At 32.5% G+C, this 24,939-nt stretch overlaps 1 protein-coding gene and 2 pseudogenes across 2 annotated transcripts; 1 reads left to right on the forward strand and 2 right to left on the reverse strand.

The window, feature by feature from the left end:
- Window positions 1-1,407: 1,407 nt before the first annotated feature.
- On the forward strand, window positions 1,408-5,455 carry LOC115962263 (protein KRTCAP2 homolog). The gene is made up of 5 exons (XM_031081170.1): window positions 1,408-1,526; window positions 2,081-2,241; window positions 2,852-2,903; window positions 4,099-4,165; window positions 5,091-5,455. Exons 2-5 carry the CDS (start codon window positions 2,086-2,088, stop codon window positions 5,179-5,181), a joined length of 366 nt encoding a protein of 121 aa, XP_030937030.1. The 5' UTR covers window positions 1,408-1,526; window positions 2,081-2,085; the 3' UTR covers window positions 5,182-5,455.
- A 5,726-nt stretch (window positions 5,456-11,181) lies between these two features.
- On the reverse strand, window positions 11,182-15,166 carry LOC115958847 (annotated as a pseudogene). Its single transcript, XR_004084694.1, has 3 exons — window positions 14,817-15,166; window positions 11,635-13,232; window positions 11,182-11,453 (listed from the first exon to the last, which is right to left on the reverse strand). The product of XR_004084694.1 is annotated as a pentatricopeptide repeat-containing protein At1g77360, mitochondrial-like (transcript).
- Window positions 15,167-17,750: 2,584 nt separating this feature from the next.
- On the reverse strand, window positions 17,751-24,580 carry LOC115959066 (annotated as a pseudogene).
- Between the last annotated feature and the right edge of the window lie 359 nt (window positions 24,581-24,939).

A 24,939-nucleotide genomic window follows, 5' to 3' on the forward strand; every position in this document is an offset into this window, starting at 1 on the left:
GCAATTTAAGTTCCTAAAAAAATTGCAAGTTACACCTGAGTAATTTTGATTCTGTGCTTAAAGTTTTAAAATTTACATCCGTACCTCTAACATTATTTGCACTTAAGTTCTAAAGAGTTGTCTGTAAACCATTAAAAAAAAAAGAGTTGTCTGTAATGTAGTTTTATTTTATGATCAAAAATTTGAAACTTGTAGAAATATTAAAATTGTCCCAAATTGATGATTCATGTAAATTACAATTGAGTGAAAATAATATCTTTCTTGACTTTAATAGGGTTCAAACTTCAAAAGAATCAAAACTATAAATAAATTTTAGGGTATGAATTTAAATTTTGAAATTTTAAGAGACAGTCAATAAAATTTCAAAATTATCCCAAACTATAAGGTTCAAATTGCAATTTTGTCTAATTTCTATCTATAAATGACGTTGTTTCCACAACACTTTCACAATATTTTTACAATGAATCTTAGGTGGTATACTATCAGTTGTCACCAATAACGTGTCATCTAAGATTTGTTGCGAATTCTATAAAAGAATGTGCAGGCTAAAATAGTGAGGAGAAATAATATCATAAGTTAAGATGCATTTGAAAGAATATAATAAACTAGCATCTCGAGTTTTATAGACTCGATTTCAATCTAAAACTCAAGGGTTAAAGACTCGATTCTCACTTGGTGAGTTGGTAGTATGATGCCACATAGATCTCAGGTCTTAGAGACTCGAGTTCCAAAAAGCAAAACCGAGTCTTTAAGACTCAATTTTTGTACTTGAAGAACATCAGATCTGAAGAAGATTAGAGGAAGAATAGATCTGAAGAGGCACGATCTAGAGCTTTGAAGAACAGAGGAAGAACGAAGAGACGATATGGTCGATTGGACGATTGAATGCTGGGTGAGCCAATCTAGTTGATTCGACGATTGAACGCTGGGTGAGTGATTGGATGATTTGGTCTTTAGATCTACAGTGTTGAAGAACGAAGAAGAAGAATGAAAAAATAAAACGCAGAGAAGAAGAACGCTTAGGAAAAAATAAAACGGTGAAACTCGAGTTTCATGTGGATATTTTTTCACCTTAAATGCTATCGCTTACAAATCGAGACTTAGAAACTCGAGTTTTATCTTGGAACTCGAGATACTGGTTTTTCACATTGTTTTGAAACATTACAATTAATGAAATTATTTGATATTTAAGGTTATTTGGAAAAAAAATTCTGAATTCTATTTTTTATCTTTTTTTTGAGGGGACTTTTCCTATTTTTTATCTTAAAAAAGATTTGTTGCAAAGATATTGTGACAGTGTTTGTCGTGTAAGTTACATTAGTCAATTTGTTTTTCCAAAAAGACGGGTTTGCCCCTAGCAGATTGCTATAATGTCGAAACAGCCTTCTTATTATTAAAGTCGCGGCCTGGGGCGAGTCGGGTCGGGGAGTACCCTAGTACTTAGTCTGACTGACGAAACGAACGGACTTTCAACTTGGTAGTTGGAAGAGAAGGGGATCTACAGCTCAGCTTGCTACGAGTCTCAGGTATTCTCTCTCTCTCTCTCACTCTCTCTAAATTTACGAATTGAAGAATCGCATAGGAAGAAGAAATAAAAAGTGTGTTGGATCTTTAGATCAAGTAAATAATTAGGGTAAATGAATTCTTACTTTGATTTGATGAATCCAGTAAATCTATTATCGCAGTCAATTTAGGATGACTACAATTGTTTCTCTCTCTCTCTCTCAATCAGATTTAGGCGTGCCTTTTGGATTTTGAATGTGAAAAAAATATTGCATAATGCTTCTCAAATCTGTGTCCATTTGTATTTCAATTTCGTGTCTTTGGCTCTTAATATGCATTTGAATGTAGCTTTTTTTGTTAAAAGATTATATTCTTATTTGCTGCAAAAGCCAAAAAGCTATAAGAAAAATAAAAATTGTTGCCAAATAGACTAATGTTGGTTTTATTTTCTATTTGGTGTTTTTTTTTTTAAAATTTTTTTAATGGGATTTGTTGTTTGTGAAATTCTGGATTGTTTTTTCCAATGTATGTCTGATTGTTTTTGTTTTTTTGTTTTACTTGTCTTTGCAACTTGAAGTGTCAATGGCAGGGCCAGGGAGTTCCATGCTTTATTCTTTTCTTCTATTCATAGTCATCCTCTCGCTTCAAGAAGTGTATAGAGGGAAGTTAGCATCGTCGGAGCTATTCACCATACTCGGGGGGTTCACCAGTTCTCTTATATTTCTTGTGCTGCTGACAGTGAGTTCTAATAGCTTTGCATTGATGTTTTAATTTTCTTGTGTGACAATCACATTGATATGTGAGTCTCTCTCGTGCCATGTTTATTGTTTCTTCTATTATATAGTATAATATGGTAGTATACCAATATCCAAATGAAACCAACTTTATATAATCTCAAGAGAAAAAGGGAAATTCATTCACTTTTATCAATGTTAACATGGTGCTTTCCACCATTCACATAATTATTTTGTAGTACTTTTTTCTGCAATTCCGAATATATTTTATGTTATGATGTGTATCTTTCTTAATGTATCTCTCTGAGAATAGCTGTAATGCAGCATCTTGTACATGTTATTACATAAGAATTATTCTGTGTAGTTCACAGCATTTTTGCATTTCGAACCTGAAGCTTCTTCTGTCATGAATAATTAAAATATGTAAAGAAGGGGGGGGGGTGGGGTGGGGGACTTCACATACACAAAATATATACAAGTCAGAAAAGCGGTTTCTTTATAATCTGCCACAAATTGACAAGCTAAGATTGCATTTGGTTTTATCCTTTATGGTGCGTGACTCGTACAATTGGTTGAACATCTTTATTTGCATTTGATTGGTGCTTTTCTTGCAGTTCATTGGAAATTTCCAGGAAACATGTGGCATGAGGACTGGGTGGGGTGCTGGTGAGCGTGCCTTTAGATTCATATTTTGTTTGCTTACTTATTGTTATTAAAAAGAATATTATTAAAGTCCATCTGAACGATATAGATTAAAACTCTTTTCAGTATTCCCACTCTTTACACTATATTGTCTCCAATCAAAGGCATTATGTTCAGTGCACATGGCATTGCTCAAGTAAGGATCTTAATCTGCTCATCTGTGGAGCATCACCCATGCTTGTCTGCTTGCGTGGTGTTACCACATCTGCCAAGCCCACAGCTCGATTAGACGCCAATTTTTAATGCTTGTATATACACAGTGAAGCCACCATCCATAAGCTTGCTTTTAAGCGCCTTTGTGCATAGGTCTACCTATCTGGTCAATGAAACCAAGCTCACTCTCTTATGTTTATGTTTAGCATGAGCATTTGTGACACTCATTTAGTCCGCCTTCACCATCCTATTAACTTTTGTGCACTTGCATTAAGGCTAATTAAGAGCCTTCATTGTCATTTAATGCAAATGTTTCTTATGGAGGATTCTTTTTTTTTTCCTTTTTTTTTTTGGGGGTTGGGCAGGGTGTTAAAGAAGAAGAAGAAGAGATATAGACTACTAAGATTTTTCTAAAGGATGAAATGCTTTTATATTAGGGTTTTCAAGTTTGACCCACTTTATAAAAAGAGGAAAGCAAATAGAGGATACATGTTGCAGGATTAAAATTTGTCCATAGCTGAAAAAGGCTGACAACCAGTGTTGTCATCCCTTTTTAATATTGATTTTGTAGTTAAGAATGAGCTCTATCTCAAATAGCAACTTTTTTGTTGTAAGGGCAAGGTGGAGGGTGAGTCATGGATTCAAAACCCACCAAGTGTGTTCAAGTTACCAATAAAAAACATATTGATTTGTAATTAATGGTCTTTCTTCTAATATGCATTGCACATTGACATTCTGTAGCAACTGGATGTCTTCTAAAATGGAAGATGAAAATTATAGGGATTTTATGATTGAAAATGCTGTATTTGTGTACTTAATAGCTTCAGAAACATATAGGACTTTGGCTTTTCGCAACTTTAATAATCAAGTAAAGATTCAAGGGGACATTGGAACTCTAGGCTTCCTATTTAAGTTTCATTGTGTAAAACGATTGTGATTGTAGGCTTCTCATAAATTGCTACATCATTATTTTTTTGAAGCAGTATTGTTTACATCTCTTTTGCAGTCATAATAGCAGAAGCAGTGGCTCTGATTGCTGCTAGCACGGTCCATCGAGTTTGTATAACGACATGGTATGCAATAATAATGATTTGAATTTTATTACTCTTTTTCTGTAGTTCACATGAATGCATGCTACAAGGGATATAGTTGAAAGCATTAGCAACACCAGTTAGTTTGAAATGACTTCTGTATTTGTTAGAAATCTTTCTGGTAAAGTGCCATTAACAATTGTCAAGTTGTTTGGAATGGGGCATCAACAGACACTAAGGCCACAAATGTATCATGAAGACCTAAGTTATTTTCAAAAAGAATGAAAGAGCCCTTGCGAAGAAGTAAAATCAATGTTGAAATGACTTGGAAAAGTATTGATTGGCGATTGTCATAATCACAATTTATGTGTTGTATTTGTCGTAGGTTGTAACTAGTGCACAAGGCTCCCACTTATGCGATTTACATGCATTTGTATGCATAATAGAAAGATTCATTTTTCTTTCTAGCAATTGAAAAACAGGACTCATTATGAATGTATTGGACATAGAGATAATCAATTCCTTATAAATATAATATCTATGGTATGTGAATTGGAAAAAATTAAGGCATGTATATACTGTATTAAAACAAGTTGGAGTGGTAGTTTGGGATAGGATCCTCAATTGAACTATAATCTTTTTTTTTTTTTAATAATTTTTGGGCCCAATGGCAATGCAATTGCAATGGAACTGTAGAAACTTTTTGACCGGCAGATTTACAAGACTTTTTAGAATGTAAGTATTTGATTTGCAATGGAACATGTATTTGATTTTTTATCCCTTGTTCACTCGCTGTGTACTAGGGTGTTCCTTTTTTATATCAATATAACTTATTACTTAAGACTTTTTAACATTAGAAAATATATAATTTTGGATCCAATCAATTGATTGCTCACTTTTATCTTTCAAGTGTCTTGAGATTTTATATAATAATGACATTTTTTGTGATCTTATATTTTGGATGCAGTTTCCTGTTCTCAGTTGGATTGCTATATGAGCTCAACAAGCTTTCTGGGATGATACTATTGAAAAGTGATTCTAAAACGAAGAGGCTCTGAGTGGGGAAATAAACTTATTATGAGCTGCCATTTGAGCTTTGTTGTTACTCTTCGTTTTTAAGTATCATATAGACATTGCCCAAAAGGACAAATGAGTATTATTTAGAGTTGTATGAGATATTTGTCAACAATGATTGTTATTGGCTCATTGCTGCCAAGAGATTTTGGGACAAAACTTTACCATTGGTGGTAGAAGTATAGATCGTTTGATGAGGTTGATAATGGAGTTACTTATTATAGGCTTATTAATAACTTAATTAACCTTTGTAACCAACGTGCTTGACATGTGAGTTTTTTTATTTTTATTTTTATTTTTATAATTCAATAGCTACAATAGGGGTGGGAGAATGTGAACCCTGGATGTTTGAGTTGACCTTAGGTGTTTTTTTTTTTTTCATGCGAGATTAATCATTGATAAGGTAGTTAATTGTGCATTCATTGCTACAATTTGTAGTTATGGGAAGCTGCTCTTCACCTCTTCCATTTCAATCAATAAATGAGAAAAATATGATAGTGCTTGGTTAAAATATGCCAATGAACCTGAAATTCACATTCGTACGTGTAATTTTCTCAATAAATCATGAGTAACCAAAAAGGACAAGCAGCTTAACATCAATGCTTGGAACCTGGATGGAGCATAGTAGAAGCATCTTGCTTGTCTCGTTAAAAGATACGACTAATTTCAGCTCAAAATGACGCAAGATGCGGTTGGAATGATCCAAGGATGTATCAGCAGAAGACACAAGTTTAATACTGCCTACTGCATATTACAGAATCTGAAAACAATAAGGTTTGGAACATGGTGCTGCTTTTAGTTTGAGGTTATTCTTTTGGAAAATTATTAGGTACTCCCGGAGTACTATAAATGCATACTCTTCCTTCTTGTATAAATGGGTGGGTCTCACTATAAATTTAATTAGTGTGACTCACCATTCATGTGAGAGGAGGGAGTACACCATAATTTCCCTATTCTTTCACTGGAAACAGACAATAGTGGGTGCTAATTTAATGGGGAATAGACTTTAGCATGTCAGACACTCAAATTGGATAATTTTTTCAAGATTTTGCACCAACTTTTTCCTGTGGCTGACCCGGCGACTTCTCTTATGGCATTCACATTTCAAAATTCTATATTATCTTATTTTACCATTCTAAAAAGTTACTTTATCAATTATACCGTATCATTTTACAATATTTCGGTATCCAAACTTTTATTTTACAATACAACATATTAAAATAATATTTTTACACAATAAAATAATATATCTCAAAACCCAAATAAAAACAAAAACCCAAAACCCAAAACCCGGTGAGAGAGAGAGGAATTGATAAAGTAAGGGAATAAAATATTAGGTTTTTTTTTTTATATAAAATTTTTAGAATTGAGCTATAGTGCAATTTTACCTTTAGAATTGCACTGTAACACTATTGCAAATTTTTTTTGCAATAGTTGGTTTTTACAAGTTTGGATGTATAGGGGGTTTTGGGCTTTTATGTTAAATTTTCCTTACATATGGCTATGCCATTCTCAATGTGAATGTTTTATTAGAAAGGGTTAAACACTTGACCTTGTCATCTCAACCTAAATCCCATTCAACTTGGCTCTTGGTCATTGGTCTCAATTCTGGTCCCTCTAGTAAATTTGAAAATTAAAAAAAAGATCATCATTAAAAAAAAAAAAAAAGTTTTCTTGCACTTTACAAAATATTCACAACCTTGATCAACATGAAATATATAGTTCAATCAAAGTATAACTAAAAAGGTAAAGAGCAAAACACATTAAATTGGTAAATAGTCACTTTTATGCCTAACATAAGGAATGAAATCCACTTCCTTAGTATATAAGGAGCATTGTCTTTAAGCATAAAACTATCGTCATTGTCATCTTAATTTGTGTAACCCTTATTATCTTACTCATCAACTTCATTTAAATTAAGAGTCTCTTTTTCATTAAAAATATGTTGTGAACTTAACCCATTGCCCTTCCTAGTCACCCCATTCTCATGTTGAACCGTTCCTTTTCAACTTCAACAGCTCTATTATAGCATTCTCATCAAAGGTTTCAAATACTAAATATGCTATTTTTTAACATCTAATTCTGGAAAAGCACACTACATTAAAAGTGCTATATGCTATAAATTTTGACATCTTCTACCAACCCTTAAAAAAAAATGTTTAATCAAACAGGTACATGGTAGTTAATTGAAAACATAAAGAAAGAATAAAAAAAGATTATTTAAATTAAGTGGTAAAATAATAGAGCCTTTGATGTTACGTGTATTATAAAGTAAGTTATTAAAATGAATAATGAATTTTTTGAGATGCTAAATGCTATATTTTATAGCATTCTTGATGAGAATGCTCTAAATGTTGCCAGCATTCCTAGTCCACCACTATATATCGCACCATGAGATTGGTCATTGGATAACAAATCAAGGGCACATATCCCAAGCAATAGTATTAAAATATAAAATTACACAGTTGGTCCTTAAAGTTTATATGCTGAGTGCAATTAGTCCTTAAAGTTTCAAATAAGCATTTTTTGTCCCTAAAGTTTAAAATTTAAGCATTATTGGTCCCTTTGTTAAGTTCTGTTAATTTGTTGTCTACTAAGAAGCACAAGTTTTGATTCAGGTTTAGGTGAGGGTGTGGGTGTGGCGACTTGGAAATTTTTGAAAAAGTAGGGTACGGGTGCAGGTGCAGGTGCGGCAGGATACATTTATTAATAAATTATTAAATATATTTTTATTTATATTTTCTACATATTGTTAAGCATATTTTTTCATATAATTGTAAACATTTACCAATTTAAGAGCAATAGTAGATTAAAAAAAAAAAAAACCATTGGGATCAATTTAATTTGATACAATTACTAAATTATTTGGCTATTATTAAGCTAAATGATATAAATTGTTGAATTTAATATAGTGTTTAAAAAATCATAATACAGATATTCAAATTTGGGGGTTTTATAATAAATAAACAAATGTGTGGGGATTTTTTTTTTCTCACAAATCTTTTGGTAGAAGATCTTTCTTCTTCATCTTCTTATTTAGACAGAATTAGGCCAAATTGGGGTTGTTTCAGCCAGTTTCTTAGCCAGCTATGGGGGATTTCTATGGACTTTGGCCGGTTTCGGCCCAAATTGGCTCCCAATCAGTGATGAAAAAATGAAAAAGAAAAGAAGTGGCGAATCGGCGCGTCGAAACGAGTCGGGTGCAGGTGTGGCGGTCCTAGAGTCGCACCCTTGCTTCCTAGATTGTCTATGTGTCTAACGAAATTATGATATGGGAAATTTTTTAATGACATGACAACTTAGTTGTAGGTCTAATCACAACCCTAGTCCTATTTAAAAAAAAAAAAAAAAAAAACCATCATGTCACCGTTTCCTAAATGTCACCGTTTCTCACCACACTAGAATGACCACATTGTTCATAAGTCATAACAAACAAAAAGGCTTGCCATTGAGGTAGATGACTCAGACCCAGTATCACTGTTAACAAGATCTTTGGTGAAAATCTTGGAAGGAAGAGTTGATCCTCATTGGGTTGAAGTTGGAGGAGATAGTTCAGGAGTGGACACGGATCCACTGCAGAGGAAGAACAAAACTCATACTATCACACCCAATGCAAAATTTCAATCAAAGGCACTATCTTTGTGGCTTACAAATCAAATTGACCAAAAATGAGAAGTGATTGGCACAAAGATTAGTAAGGTACAACAATGACAGTCATAACCATATAAGCCCATAACTTTTCTTCAAGCTCACTTTTCTATTTTTCTAATTAAGTAATTTCAAAACTCAAACAAAATAGCTGATTGATCTAAAGACTCTAGACCTATATATAGTGTGGCACAAGTATGGGCAATGTGGTCTTGGGTTGTCGGTTCTTTTGCTGGTGTGTTGAGAAATGCAAGAGTATGGGAGGGATGACGATGATGATGGTTATTATGGTGTGAATTTTTTATTTTTTATTTTAAAATGACTAGAATTAATTAGACCTAACAACTAAGCTGCCACAACTTTAAAAAATTGACATATCATTATTTCGTTAGACACATAAACTACAAATTAACAGATTTTAATGAAGATGCCAATATTTCTCACTTTTAAAACTTTAGAGATTAAAATCGCTCATTTGAAACTTCAAGGACTAATAATACTCAGTAAGTAAACTTTAGGGACCAACAATGTATTTTTGTCTTAAATTTAATAAGCGATTTGGGGAAGGGAAAAACAAAAACCACATTTTTTTTTTCACAAAAAAAACTTTTACTCCAAACCAGGTTGAAAGAATCTCCTGCAATCGATCATTTGGCAATTCATAAGACCATTTACATGTGGTAATTACATAATTTATTAAATTATTTAAATAAGTAACATGACTATTAAGTAAGTCAAATAACTAAAAGTGTATGTGGATACTCATTTAACTTGCTACATAGTGGTTGGATGAACTTGTGGTTGACATAATCAATGAGTTGAGTTGTCGCTTGGATTTGAAAAGTACAAACAATCGTTCTCATTTTTTAGATGTTTTTAGATATGTTTATGTGAAGTAAGTTTATGGTTAGGGGATGACAAGAATCAAGTTTTAGGGCAAGCAAAGGCTAAGCTTCTTGCCAAATGGATACATAGTCTTTCTACCTTTGGTGTCCCCTAATCCCTTTCTTTTTCTTTAATAAATTCTTACTAATAAAACAATTTATTTTGATATCTCATTAAATTGCTATGCTATAGAAGGAATTAAACATGTTTTTTTTTTTTTTTTTTTGCAAGTAAAACACGCCACCGTAAGATCTTGGATCCTAATCCTAATAATATAATTGTTATTAATACTATTTTGTTAATTCATTGCCAACTAAGTGTTTGAACATGGTGTTTTTTTTTAGCAAAACTACACTATTGGTCCCTGAAGTTTGCCCTATGTGCGCAATTAGTCCCTTAAGTTTGAAGCGAGCACAATTAGTCCCTTACGTTTTAAAACTGAGTTGTATTAATTCTTTTACTAACTGTTGTTGACGGTGTTACTTATGTGGCTAACGGAACAATGACTTGACATTTTTTTTAATGACGTGGCATGTTTTAATTAAAAAATTAAAAAAAAAAATTGTTTCCAAAATTAAAATCCATCCTCCTCCAACTCTGCAATCCAAAGCCACATTGGCAGCCATGGAAGCTGACCAAAGTACCTCCATGAGCACCAGCACAAGCACAAGCACAAGCAGCAGCAACTCTTGCCCACCCATGAATCTCTTGTTCGTGGAAATGGGTGTGGGCTACGATCAACATGGGTACGTACTCCATGCCCATTTGGCCTTTTTCTATTACTCTACTAGTTTTTGATGAACACCCATTCGTCAGATTTTAATATTGAATCGTAGGATTGGTGAATAATTATCAAGATGAATTTTGTGATGCCCTTTTGACTCTTTCTCAATTACTATCCCAGTTATTGATGAACACCCAGTTGCCAAATTTTCATATTGAATGGTAGGATTGGTGTATTTTTATGAAAAAACAGAGAGTTCCGTTAGCCATGAACACCCAGTTGATTTTAAATATCAACTATTTTTTTTTTTAATGGAAAAATAAATATCGGATTTGTTTTTAACCGGTTCAATATGATTTCAATTTCATCTAACGTGGAAACTATTTTTTTTTTTTTTAATTTTTTATTTAAAAACATACTAGTTTCCTATTGATATTCAGGCCCTCCTTGTGTTAATTTTCAATTAGGCCTTGCCACCAGATTTATAGCTCAATACCCATGAATGTGGCGTCATCATAGTCCATAATTTCATTTTCCCTATTTTGAAAGTTACATATTCCTCAATGAATTTTCCTCATTTCATTTCGCATGAATAAATAAATTTGGTACCTAATTTCAATTGAAAATAGAGGCAGCAAATATGAAAAATCAACTCCATTTGTTTGATTACAAATGGGGAGACATAGTTCCAGAGGCATTATAGACAAGAAAAATATGATAGTGCTTAGTTAAGGCTATCTACTTGTTTATTTCATTTGATTGTTTCATCAAAAGTATGGATTTCCATAGTTCATACAAATACATACCAAGTTTGTGTGAGTTACTTGTCACCTTCCTTTTGTCAAGAACCAACCCAAAGGCAGTTTGAAATTCATTTTTTCTCTTTCCGAACATTTTTCAGAAGCTGCTGTACTTCTAGCAGCCTAGTCGAAGATATGACTGACTGCCCCTTTCAAATTGATTAGATTTCTGTAATTACTTGGTGCCATCAACAAAGATCTGCTCAAGGAAGCATATATTGTTAGTAAGGATAAATTTCATTACTCAAAACATAGATTACACAAAACGAACTTCAAGTCAATTTTTAAATTAAAGAAAAAAAAAGCATTAAAATAAGGAATATAATGAAATTGATTAAAAATCCAGAGTGTGGCTTGAATAAAAAGGGAAGACAACTGACCTGCAAAGGATGATCTTTGCTCTTATTACACCATGCAGTATCTAGGATTACAACACCAAATCACGTACTTGCTAATCAACAATATAAGCAGCTCTAGTGTTGATATGTTGCTAGCCATGGCTTCTCAATCACATAAAGGCTCCTTGACCAGGAGATTCATTTTCTCTTGAAGAAATTTGAGTACATCTTCTCTTCCTTCCTTTAGAAGCAACTGTCGTAACCTCCCAAATGTCACACCCGATGGTCGAATACCCTTCTCTATCATCTCTTCCAATAAGACACAAGCTTTGGAAACATTCCCCTTCTCACACAATCCATTTATAAGGACTGAAAATGTGTGCATGCTTGGGAAAAACTGCTTCAACCTCATATACTTCCACACTTTAAGAGCCATCTCTAGCTCGTCCCTTTCACAAAACATCTTTATCATCATTGTATACGTGTCTGCATCTGGTTCACATACCTTGATCATCCTGCAAAAGATTCTAAATGCCTCATCAGTCTCTCCACGGAGAATCAAGCTGTTTAGAATAATGTTGCAGGTCCTTGAATTCGGTGTAACACCCTTGGAATCCATGTCATTTAAGACCCTATACACATTCTTTAACTTGTTTGTTTTACAGAAAGCACTAATCAAGGCATTATACACTGCCACATCAGGCTTGATTCCATTTCTTTCCATCTCTAAGAATGTATCTACAGCATCTTCAATCCGGTTTTCTATCCCATACGTATGAACCAAACACTATAAATGAAAGATGTTGGCTTGCATGTCCTAGTATCCATGTTCTTAACAATTCCAAGAGCTTCATCAACTCTCCCTGCCTTGCAAAGGATGTCAACCATAATGCCATAGGTCACTATATCAGGATTGCAACCCATGTCAACCATTTCTCAGAAAATCTCCCTTGCCCTGGGCAGATTTGGAGACTTTCCCCATCCCTCAAGCAATATACTGTAAGTCTTTGGGTCAGGAACAAACCTATCCTTCATACTGTCAAAGATCTCCTGAGCCTTCCTCACATTCCTGGACTTGCACAAAGCACTTAGAAGACCATTGAATGCTGCTAGATTTGGGGTGGTATCATATTTCTCCATGATGTTAAATGTGTAAATTGCCTCCTCCACCTTCTGAGCCCGGGAATACTTTCTCATTATAATGCAAAATGTCTCAACATTAAGCATGCTCTTGTTCCTCATAGAATTCACAAGATCCCACATGATCTGATATTGCCTAATCTTTGCCAGAGACTCAATCATGCTGTGATAAGCCCTGACACTGTGCATGTAATTTCGTTGTTTTCCAGCCCATTCAAAGAATCGATATGCCAACATACCAGCATTCTCGAATCTCTTGAGCACATCCTCAAGTACATCTGGAGAAACTCTTATTCCACTTTGGTTAAGAGCAGTATCAAGAGCTAATGCTGGGCAAGATATCATTATTTCACAAATTCTTTTCCTTGGATCTAAAACCTCTGTTGTTAGTTCACTAGAACTGTACATCCTAACAAACATCATCCCTTTAAAAAATAATTTGTTGCGGTGGCTGCAAATTCTAATCATATTGTTGAACTGAACAGAGAATCACAATTTACCTGACACAGAAAATAAAATAAATCATATTGAATATCACTGTTGAATGACCCTCACCATCTTGGGACATTTTTTTACCATTATGTGCATTACAACAGAATAGAGGAAATATCTTAAATCATTATAGAATAACAAGTTGAGATTTTGATATTGCTAATTATTTGAAGAAAAAGGACTCACATCCCAAACACTAAAATACTCTATTATTATATAGATTGGGAAGCAATCCTACACTGAAATGCAAAGCTATAGCTGAAGCAACACATTATTGGTCTCTCAAACAGAAAGAATCATTCTACACCACTTAAGAGAATAACACGCTCAAGCCAGCAACATATAATTCCCCATCAACTATCAATATCATATGCAAGTTTTGACTAGGCTATTTGGGATGATGAGCTGTGGGAAAAGACACATGGTTAGTATTGATATCTTCAATTCACTATGAACACTATCATAACTCATGTTTTTATTGTGATTGAAAGTTCTCTCTCTCTCTCTCTCTCTCTCTCTCTCTCTCCACAATGTGACAAAACTACTTCCGAAGCAATTGAAAAGTATAGCTGATTTAAAATAAGTCTAGCCTCTGCTACAATTGAAGAAGAAATTAATTTCCAATGACACAACAAACAGATTACATTCGTTTAAACTTTATAGAAACACGAGCGCAAAGTCAGTTATGGAAAATGAAAGCTACTTCTTAGCATTATATTCTGGACCTTAAATTTGAATATTCATAAACCAATCAAATTCAGACAAAACAACCACCATGTTTCCATTGTTTGATTTCAGAAAATCAACAGAACAACATAAACAATAGTGTTTAATGCCCAAATATAAATAAATAACAACCAACCCAACACAATCATAAGACAATATACAATAGTAATTCAAAGTTGGTAAATCAACAACCATAACTCGACACAAATGTAGCCGTGTGGCAGAGAAAGAAAGTAGGGGTTGTCTACATTTTCCATGCAATGCCAACAGACATTTCAATAAAAAAGGTGTCAGTATGTAGTTAGAATGTTATGAATAAATAATGTGATCCTAAGACTCTAGCTAGCTCCATAACTATAAGTTTACCTAGTACAAAATAGTTGATCCCTTAAATTTATTCCTGTAGTTTACAAAACCCGTTGTAAACTGGAGCTATAAAAAGGGTACAAATATTCTGCACAAATAATTTTTATACTAGTTCAATTTTTTTTTTTTTTTTTTTTTGGGGTTTATGATGTTTCCAAGATATCATTCAGCAATGAAGATAAAATTAAACTCAATTTTCTATCTTTCTTCAAGTCAATTTTGCAATAAAACCAAAGCAAATAATATTGCTTTGACTGTACAGTTATATCACTACAGACCAGCAAAAACATTTTCACAAACACCTATCGTGCATGACTATAAACTATCACAGAAAGTACTAAGTTTCAGATAATTTACCACCCATATAAACAAAAAACATCTTCCCAAATAATATGAATTCAATTTTAACAGCCAAGAAGAAAAACCCAAAAACCACAGCCCAAATGTCATTGAAAAAATCAACACAGATTACGGATATGACTATGAATATTTATACACACCTCTCTGGCAATGAAACCACGAAATGGGGCAAAGATTTTTCAATTTCGTTCCTTCAAATTCAACCGTGTTGGTGGTGGAAATGGGATGCCACGATTTTCCTCTTCGGTGTGTAGACTTTAGTGTCTCTGACTGTCTACTGTCAAGCGTGCGTTTTGGGCACCAAGGATGATGCATCATGTTTCTCACGTGTGAGTTAAAATGACATGTCGTTTTTACCTTTTAATGGTTAAGACCTTTTTTTTTTTTGGTGAGAAACAATGGTTGAGACTTTGATGTGGCTGGATTTTTTCATGGAACATTCCTCTCATATGGGCAGATCATACATACAAAATAATAAAGAGTCCGATTAATAGATTGGTTAGGGGGGTATTTGTTGATAAATGATTTTAGAGAAATTTTGATGCAAATTTTATTGAAAATGAAGAAACCTATATATAAAAAAAGAAAAAAAAAGTGTTTTTTATTTTATTTATTTATTTATTTATTTTTTCTATAAATTGTTTCTAAACAGGTTAAAAACAAGTTGGGTTAGTTGAGTAGGGTCGAGTTGACACGTATTTTCTCACATGATTATTTTTTAAACATATATTTGTCACTTGGTAAGTCATGTAGTAAATTACTTGTTGTAAAATGCATTACTTTGAAATCATCGAATTTGGCTTATCTGCAGTACCTTTTTAACTGGACATTTTCTTTTATTTTAAATATACAATGACAAGTGGTAATAGGTTTTAATCTCCATCTTTTATTTAGTTAATGGGTGACGTAGCAGTCTTTTATTAAAATAAAAAGAGATTCCAGTTAAAAAGTATCAGAGGTAAGCCAAACTCGAAATCACCACCCATATCAAGAAAGTGCTCAATAAATTGAAATTTGTTCAAATAATTATAAATTTATTCAAATGCCAACATTGCTAACCAAAATAAAATAGAACAAACACAAAGGATTCTAGGCTCTAGTCTACTATTTGAAAATCTAATTAAAACAAACACACATGTTTTACTTCTACATGATATCAAAATCCTAAAACATTAAAAAATAATAATAAATAAAAATTACAAGCCAAACTCAAATTTAATAATGTGAATGTGAACAAGCTTGTAAGCATGACACTAGATTTAACTATGTATAATATTATATTTTCATATGTATAGTTGTCTATAAATATATTTAGGCAAAAAGTGCAAATTATACTTTCTAAGTTTGACTGAAATTCATTTCAGTTCTCTAACTTTACTTTCATTCAATTGAATTTTCTAAGTCTCGTTAAAAAATTACCCTTTAAATTTTTTTTTCTCACATGAAAAACATTTATAAAATTAATAAAAATATTTTATAGATTTTTTATGTACGATTTTTTTTTCAATTTTTTTCATTAGTTAATTGTATGCTTAATTGCAATTTTTTTAAACAGAATTGGACAAAATGCCTGAATTGAATAAATTTGAAACTTAGAAGATTCAATTGAATGAAAGTAAAGTTAGATGACTAAAATGAATTTCAGTCAAACTTAGAGGATGTAGTTTGCATTTTATCCATATATTTATATAGACTTAAGATTGTGTTATATAAGTTTGTAAATAGCTTCATGTAATATCAAATTATTATTTGTAATTTATTGATAATATAAACAATATATTCATAGCAGAAGTTCATGGATTTGTAAAGGGGTAAAACAATTTTGTCATGTTTTTACTATATATAGGAAAAGAATAAATTAATTAAGTAACTCGTGAACAATTCAAGCTTATTCGATAATAAAATGAACTAGGCATAAAAATATAATCTTATTTGGTAATAAACTCGAGCATGGCTCATGTTCAAAATACAATAAAATGAATAAGTCTGAACTTTTAATACTCGACTCATATTCAAACTAGTTTTATATTACACTAAAAAACCTGAAGGGTTAAGTGTTGCATAATTAATGAGTTACCTATAAAATGAACTAGGCATGTAACCTTGTTTGGTAATAAACTTGAGCTTGGCTCGTGTTCAAAATAAAATTAAGTAAACAAGTCCTAACTTTTAATGCTCAGCTCACATACAACCTAGTTTTATATTACACTCAAAAAACCTTAGGGGTTAAGTGTTGCATTAACAAGTTACCTATAAAATAGTAAAACATAAGAGTTAAAGTGTTGGATAAAACTTAGGGGCCATTTGGTATGGCATTTTAAGCAACAGTTTTTAGTTTGTAAATAACATTATATGTATTTCCACACAATTTTTCACTCACACGTATTTTCAAAAAATACAAACAATGTTACTAGAACAACGTTACTAAATAGGCCCTTAAGTACAGTACATTAGATTCTCCAATTATATTTAAACACACAGTTATATTGAATTTAATTTTCCTTGAAAAATGAACACTATTTTGCTTTATGATGCAACAACGTGTTTGAATTTGATTGAAGAATGTAATATATGCTTAAGTTTTGCCCTAAGTATTACACTCAAAATCTAAAAAAGTTCCATGTTTTAAGGGTGAGTTTTGGATATTTTTAAAAAGAAAAAGAATCAAAACAAGATAAAAGAACTTAAAAAGCTGTTGGGCTATGTGGAACCTAGTTTGTGTTTGATCCAGATCTCGACCTAATATAAAAGTGTTTTAGTTTTTAATGAGAGATTTTCTAAGGCTTGGTCCATGCATGATGAAAATTTTGTGGCCTGTTTTTTGGCCATTGAGAATCCTTTGTGTGGGATATATATGTTGTTGTTTCAAATTATGATTTGTTGTTTTGTTTTGAAAGAGAAAAACTATATTATTACATCTTGTATGTTTTTTCCCTGAAAATATTGAAACTATTGCAACTTTGTGACATAGGCAAATTGTCGAATCACATAATTTCTTACATCATGTGATTGCATTGAGTGTGTTGGTATGTCATTTTTACCATGTAAGGATCAGGGATGTTCAACAACGGAAATAATGCAAAGCTTGGCATGATGGCATAAACCAATTAAGATAATAAAATATAGTTGCATGACATCGTGGGAGATGTTCATCTGCCTCTCAAAGCTCACTAATTATACATAGGATTACTACTATGATAGAGTTGATCACGATATTTTTAATCGCCAAATGTCTCACCGTTCAACATTCACCAATCAAGGGCCCGGTCTCCTCCATTCAATTTGATTCAACATTATCCCACGTATGCTTCTCCATCTTTCTCAGTCCATCTAACTCAATTGCAACTTCCTTCATAGTAGGCCTCTCATCTCCTTTTACCTCTAAGCACTTCGCTGCAAGCTTCGCAAATTCCTTGACTTGCTCCATGTTACTCTGTTCCACTATACCATTTTCAAGAATTTCAAATAATTGATTCTCTTTCAATGAATAAAGAAAGTACATAGCTAGACTTCTTTGTTCTTCTGGCCTAGCAAATGAAAGTGCCTTCTGTCCTGTTAGTAGCTCCACTAGGACCACTCCAAAGCTATAAACATCACTTTTTTCCGTCAATTGATTTGTTTGCATGTATTCAGGATCCAAATATCCAAAAGTTCCTTGTACTATAGTAACTAATTGCTTTTGATCTTGGGGAACCAACCTTGAAGTTCCAAAGTCAGAGACTATTGCAATAAAATCATTATCGAGCAGTATGTTTGTAGTCTTGACATCTCTATGAATTATAGGTATAGAAGCTGCGGAGTGCAAATATGATAGTGCGTCTGCTATTTCTACAGCTATCCTCAAACGAGTTTTCCATGATAATGATATGGTGGATGCGATGCTTTCTTTATGTATGTGATTGAAGAGGGCACCATTAGAGACATATTCATAGACTAATAAAGGAACTCGTGTCTCTAAACAACAACCTAATAATTTGACTACATTCCTATGGTTGATTTGGGAGAGAACAACCACTTCGTTAATGAACTGCTCTATTTGGTTTTCATCTACGGTTTTGGGCTTCTTAATTGCAACAATCCTATTATCTGGAAAAAATCCTTTATAAACTGTGCCATAACCTCCTCTGCCAATGATCTTGCTCTTATCATAGTAGCTAGTAGCCTTTTTTAGCTCTTTAGCAGTGAAGACTTTGAATGTTTTACTAGATCCTTCTTCACTAGATAGTTGTTGTTGCAAAATCAATCCTCCATTTTGTCGAAAATATTTTTCTTTAAGCTTGACTAGCCTTCTTTTCTTGATTACAAAATACAACCAAGAGCAAACCACAACTATAGCAATTAAGCTTATTCCAGCAACTGCATATATAAAATTAAGAAGTTGATCCATTATTCATTTTGTTGCAAATCAAAAGTACTAATTCTATATATAGAATAAGGTAAATATTTAAATTTCTATTATTCTTAAATTTGATGGAGAAAAATTAAAAAATAAAATTAATTTTTGGAACTTCAGATATAATTCAACCTAGGTTTTTTTAATTCTACTAGGAGTCTAGGATATTAATAGCATGCTAGTTGGTTGAGGTGGCTTATCACGGGAAGACACACACACATATATATTACAATTTTTGGATAGGATTTGTAGGGATAACTTTACCATTGGAGTTATGAAATTTTAATTATTTATTATGAAATGAGTAAATTAGAATTTTCATGCCACCAACATTTAACCGAAAATTGTCTAGCATTTTTTTTTTTTGAAAGAAAATTGTCTAGCATTATATTGATATTTATTTAAATTATTAATAATGTGACAAAATCTAATAAACTCATTTTATAATGGATAGATACAATACTTAATGATTTTAGAGGACACTACTTCCAAAAAAAAAAAAAAAAATTGTTGGCATCTCTGTTACTTATTTATTTTGTTAAATATTGCCTTAAATTCCTAATTAGTTTTGGTTTGAATTTCCTTGAAGCAGAAGAAAAGGTTTGATGCTATGTAAATAGCCATTGTTGTAAAGTGTTTGGTTGGTTTTGTCCATGGTTCCTCCCACATGGGGAGAGGAGAAAAGCTCCTAGAAGAACATAAGTGAGTTTCTTTGAAGAGTAGTTGGTAGATTATTTGGAGTTGAAAGATTACTTGTAGTCATGGTTTTCAAACCCGAACCGTTTAAAGAAGAAAAGGGAGAGGTTCAAGGTTTTTAAGATCGGACCAAGATTCAACCAAGGTCAAACCATGATGATGTCATAATTAATTTAATAGTAATAAAATACAAATAAAGGTATTAAAATGGAAAACATTAACAATTTTTTTTTACTAAAAATATGTCTAAAAAAGTAAACAACTTTCAAATGAATTTTCACCATTTTTATAAGGTTAATAGAAAATAATAAAGCATAAACAAGTTTAAAAAAATTGTGTTCAGTAATCTTTCAAATAAAAAAATTATCTAAAATAAAATCATTTTCAACATAAATATAAATTGTATATTCACATGTAAAAAGCATAATTCTTCAATCTCTAATAAAATTATCAAATAATAATAGATTGAGAGGGGGTAATATAATAAATTGGAAAAATATAATCTAAACTGTAAATAAAAAAAATATTAAAGCCAAGAATGACACATCAAAGGAGCATAGCCTATTGGTTATTGTATCAGTATTTGACCTAATAATCCTCAGTTCTAACAACCTTGCTAGATTTATACTCGGTCTAACAACCTTGCTTGTGGTACATGTTGAGAATTTGTTTATTTTGTAAGTGTGAGAGAGCTATTGGGTATATTAGAGTTTTGGGTTTGTGCGTTTTGTGAGTGTTGTTTGTATAAGTTATGTGAGTGTTGATTAATGTTGTTGTAATACATATTATTGATAGTAGATATTTTGGTTGGTATTGGTTGTGGATATAGGCATGATCGTAGATTATTGAAGTTGGCGGAATCACATTAAATATTGTTGTTTTTTGTGAATATTTTATTTTCTTGTTCATATAAATAACGTGTTTCCACTAACCCCAAATCATAATAATTGATGTTATAACTTCTACTTTTGCACAAAACATTTAAAAATGAACCATTCAAATAGTAAATTTAATGGTTTTCAGCGTTTGAAATGTTCTAAGTTCTAATATTTACATCAAGAATTGTGCAAATGTGGTAGTGTAGTTTGGAATTGTCCAATACTCTAAGTTGATCACTAGTGAAATTAGATGTGTTCCTAGGTTTATTTTAAATTTAATGCCAAATGGAATTAAAGTTAATTTATATCCTTCAAAATTTTGAAGGATGAAATTGCAACTTTTTAAATTTAGACAAAAATCCAATTTGAACCAATTTTAGGGACAAAATAGTTTTCTTTTTAGTCTATATATAAAATTTTGGACAATATTTTTTTTTAAAAAAAATTATGAACTAAAAACCTTTATTTCAAGGAAAGAAAATTACAACACAGCGGGCAACTCAGACAATAGAAGTAAATTTCCATAAATATACTTACCAAAGGCAATCTTAAGCACGAGTAGGGGATCCGCAATACAACCTTCACCATTTTTTCTTCCATCCCCATGGTACAACTTTGGACAACCACATGTATAACCCCCTTTTGTGTTGACACAATGTTTTGCTTTTGTGCAATCATTGAGAGTTGGATTCTCACACTCGTCAATGTCTGCGAATCAAGTCAAAAATAAGAACCCCATAGTACTATAATCATGAGAGCAGACACATACATCCAAACCAAACTTATGGAGTAAAACAAACCTTGGCAACCATGGGAAAGGTATGGGTTCCCTCTGTAACCCGACTTGCAGTTGCATCGGTATCCTGAGAAGGTAGGGGAGTCTGTGCATTCGCTATTTCCCTTACATACGATTTTCTTTTTTTTTTAGCTGCTTCTTGGCATGTCTCATTCCCAACTGCCCATTTAAGCACCATAGGGAGCTTGTCAATTGATAGGTTACGGAGGTGATGATGGGAGAAACAGAACTTTCCTTGTTCCACAACAAAAGCATAGCCGCAGGGATTGAAGTTTGATACATTTGTATGATTGTTAAAACTTTTTACTTCTACTGATATAGAATCTGATCCATCAGGAATTGCTACCTCGCAACACCCAACACCAGAGCATGACCCATAGACCACATTGCGAAGGCTATTACATACAGACGTGCACCCGATCGTGTACGGTTTTCCTTTCTGGAACCCATGAAGGTATGCAGAAGTGTCACATCCAACAACGGTGAACTTATTTTTTAACCTGGAAATGGTGTACATGGCTGTAGAGAGGGAGGCATTAATCTGTTCCTGTACTTCACCTGTCTTTTTGTAACAGTCTAGAGCTACAAATTGCATGATATGCAAGTCGTGAGCCTCAATGGATATGTTTGTCACAGTGAGAGTAACTGTTTTTGCTACTTTATTGCTGCAATTGATGAGAAATGTGTCATCCAGGGAACAACCTTTGGTCAAGCCAAATGGATATGGAATTTCTACATCTCCACACTTGTTGGGGCAGCCATCAGCCGGCTTGACTAGAGATGCTGCTGCCACCAGTACTGGTGATATTATCAGCCTTATCAGTGATATCCGGACGAGCATCCCATGTAAGTCCATCTCCTCTAACTTTGTTGCTCAGCAAAATAGTCTTTTATTTTCTATTTTGTGTTTGGATGTGCTGAAACTTTCTAGCAGTCCTGCACCTTTGGAAAATATTATATCCTGTAGCGGGAGTAGGAAAACAAAATATAGAAGGGACCAAGGGACACAACCCAACTATCGAAGATGCTATGACTATCCTTGTTTAAGTTGAATTTTGAATAACTTTGCTGTCCAAACTCACAGGTACAATGAACGTATAGCGGCCTGTAGCATGGCTAGACGTGCAATTGCGTCTTAATTTGTATTCAAGTGTCTACTCAATGTTATATTATTTGCCCAAATAACACACCAAGCAATTTTTATGTGCAAAAAAGGATAAAAATGTACACGTGGGAACCTAGTGCTAGGGGCTTTGAGCAGTTTACTTTGAAGTAGTTTACAGTGCATAGTAGCATTCATCTGTTGTGATGCTAACACGTTTATCACATGACAACGTCTCAACAGTTTCAGTTTGAATCCAATCGTTTAATAAGTACAAAGAAAGTCTCAAAAGAAAAAGTAAAGTGGTCTACTGTTCCAAGCTAAAGAGGCTTTAATAGATAGCGGCTTGCTTATTACTATTAACAATTGGCCACCAAACTATTGTGAAATTTTTTGTTCCTTTTGATACTTTATTTGCGATGGAAGCCTTATTTTGTTATCTAGTGGTTACTATCTGATTAAGTGGGGGCAAAAGTAAAAGTGGCAAAGCACTCAAACAACAAGAAAGAATTCAATGGCTCATTGTGTCTCTGCATTTGTTGCAATCAAAGTCAGTGAGTGTGCAACACATTATCTAGAGTTGATCGATTCAAATCTCAAAAAAAAAAAAAAGTTGATCGATTCAGAATATTACTATTCACTCTCCTCCCATATTTGCAGCTTGTTTGAGTTAGCAGCCTTGGCTTTTTACAATTCACATTGAGGTCAGTTTGTCTTGGTTGGTGACAACTCCTTCAATTCTTGGTTCCGCAACTGACTCTCCGAGAAATTTTTTGCTCCTATTAGATATCCATCTATTCAGGGCCAATTCTAGACATTTTGGGCCTAAGGTAAGGCAAGGATTAAAATGAGACATTTTTTTATACTTATCTATTAATTAAATTAATATTTATTTAATATTTTTATATTATAATATATTTCATTTAAAATCTATTTTTCTTTCTACTAATAAATCTCTTAATTTTGTGTCAATATTTTTCTAATTACTTGGATCATAAATATTTGACGGAATATAATTCAACATGTCATTATTATTTTCATTTTCTTTTAGTTGAACATCATTACGGTGAATTTGTTCATTTGTGACATTTTCATCATTATTTTCATTTTCTTCTAAATTCTTTTGAAATTCGTTATCAAGATTTGTTGTATTGCAAAATTGAACATCATTGTTATCTTCCAATTGTATCATTTCATTATCTTCAAACTCTTTTTGATGAATTTCTTGTTCATTTGTGATATTTTCATCTAAATTTTGTGTTATATTTTGTTTATTACTAATAAAAAATTTATCCATTAATCCTTTTTGAGACTCAATTAATTTTTTTTTTCTTTTTTTAAGATTTTCATATCCAGATGCATATTTCTATTAGACATTTCTAATCAAACAATATATTTATAAAAACTAAAATAAAAAATAACTTTCAAGTATAGAGTAAATAAGAAATAGAACCTGATTTATATAGAAAGTATTGTTATAGTTTCACTGAATAATAACAAGTTTTTAGCAATCTCGACCTGCATAAATAAAAATTTATTCATTATATTACCAATAACTAAAATATATATATAAACACAAGATTTAAAATAAATAAATAAATAAACACAACACTGTAAAAGCCTATCGCCCCAGCCCAGCTAAGATGGCACCCACAAAAAACATAAAACAAATCTTATACCTACAACCAAAAAAGAAAAAAAAGTTTGAAGGCCCAAACGTGGTGAAACGTCCAGCCCACTGCCCAGAGAAAACTTAAGTCTTTAACAATTCTAAAGAAGAGTCTGCAGAAAGGCAGAAAGGCAGAAAATCAGAAATCCAAGTACCTCAAAAGTCAAAAGTCAAAACCAATTCAGCCATTCTTCAGTTCTGCAGAATCAAAACCCAAACGCAGTAGCGGAAAAACAAAAAGAAAGAAGATGGGATCGGAGGAAACTTGGTCTAGGGCCGGCCCTGACAGTGGGAGTGGAGAGAAATAATGAGAGAGAGGCTGAGAGCAAGAGTTGAGAGAAAAAGGAAGAGTAAGAATGAGAAAAAGAAAGGTAAAAATTTTAGGCATTTGAGATTTTTTATTTGTTTTGATTATTAGTTGTTTTGTGGTTAATTTCTTAAACCGGATTTGTAATTTAATTTGTTAAATTTTAGTTTGTTTAGAGGAAAATGATGTTATTTTTGAGATAATTAATTTTATTTAAACCAAAATTTCTTTTGTGCCATCAATATTTAACCGGATATAACAAAAATTTTGTTTTTTTGGTCAAAAAGATGTACCGGATTTATTTATTTATTTTTGTCTACATAGATGGTCTATTGTGTTCTTATCAATAACATTAATATTCTATCGTTTTCAATAAAAAAGAAAAACATGAAGTATTTACTTTTTGTGTCAAGTCCTTGTCT

This window comes from Quercus lobata, chromosome 9 (genome assembly GCF_001633185.2).
Source record: "Quercus lobata isolate SW786 chromosome 9, ValleyOak3.0 Primary Assembly, whole genome shotgun sequence".
NCBI classification, from domain to species: Eukaryota; Viridiplantae; Streptophyta; class Magnoliopsida; order Fagales; family Fagaceae; genus Quercus; species Quercus lobata.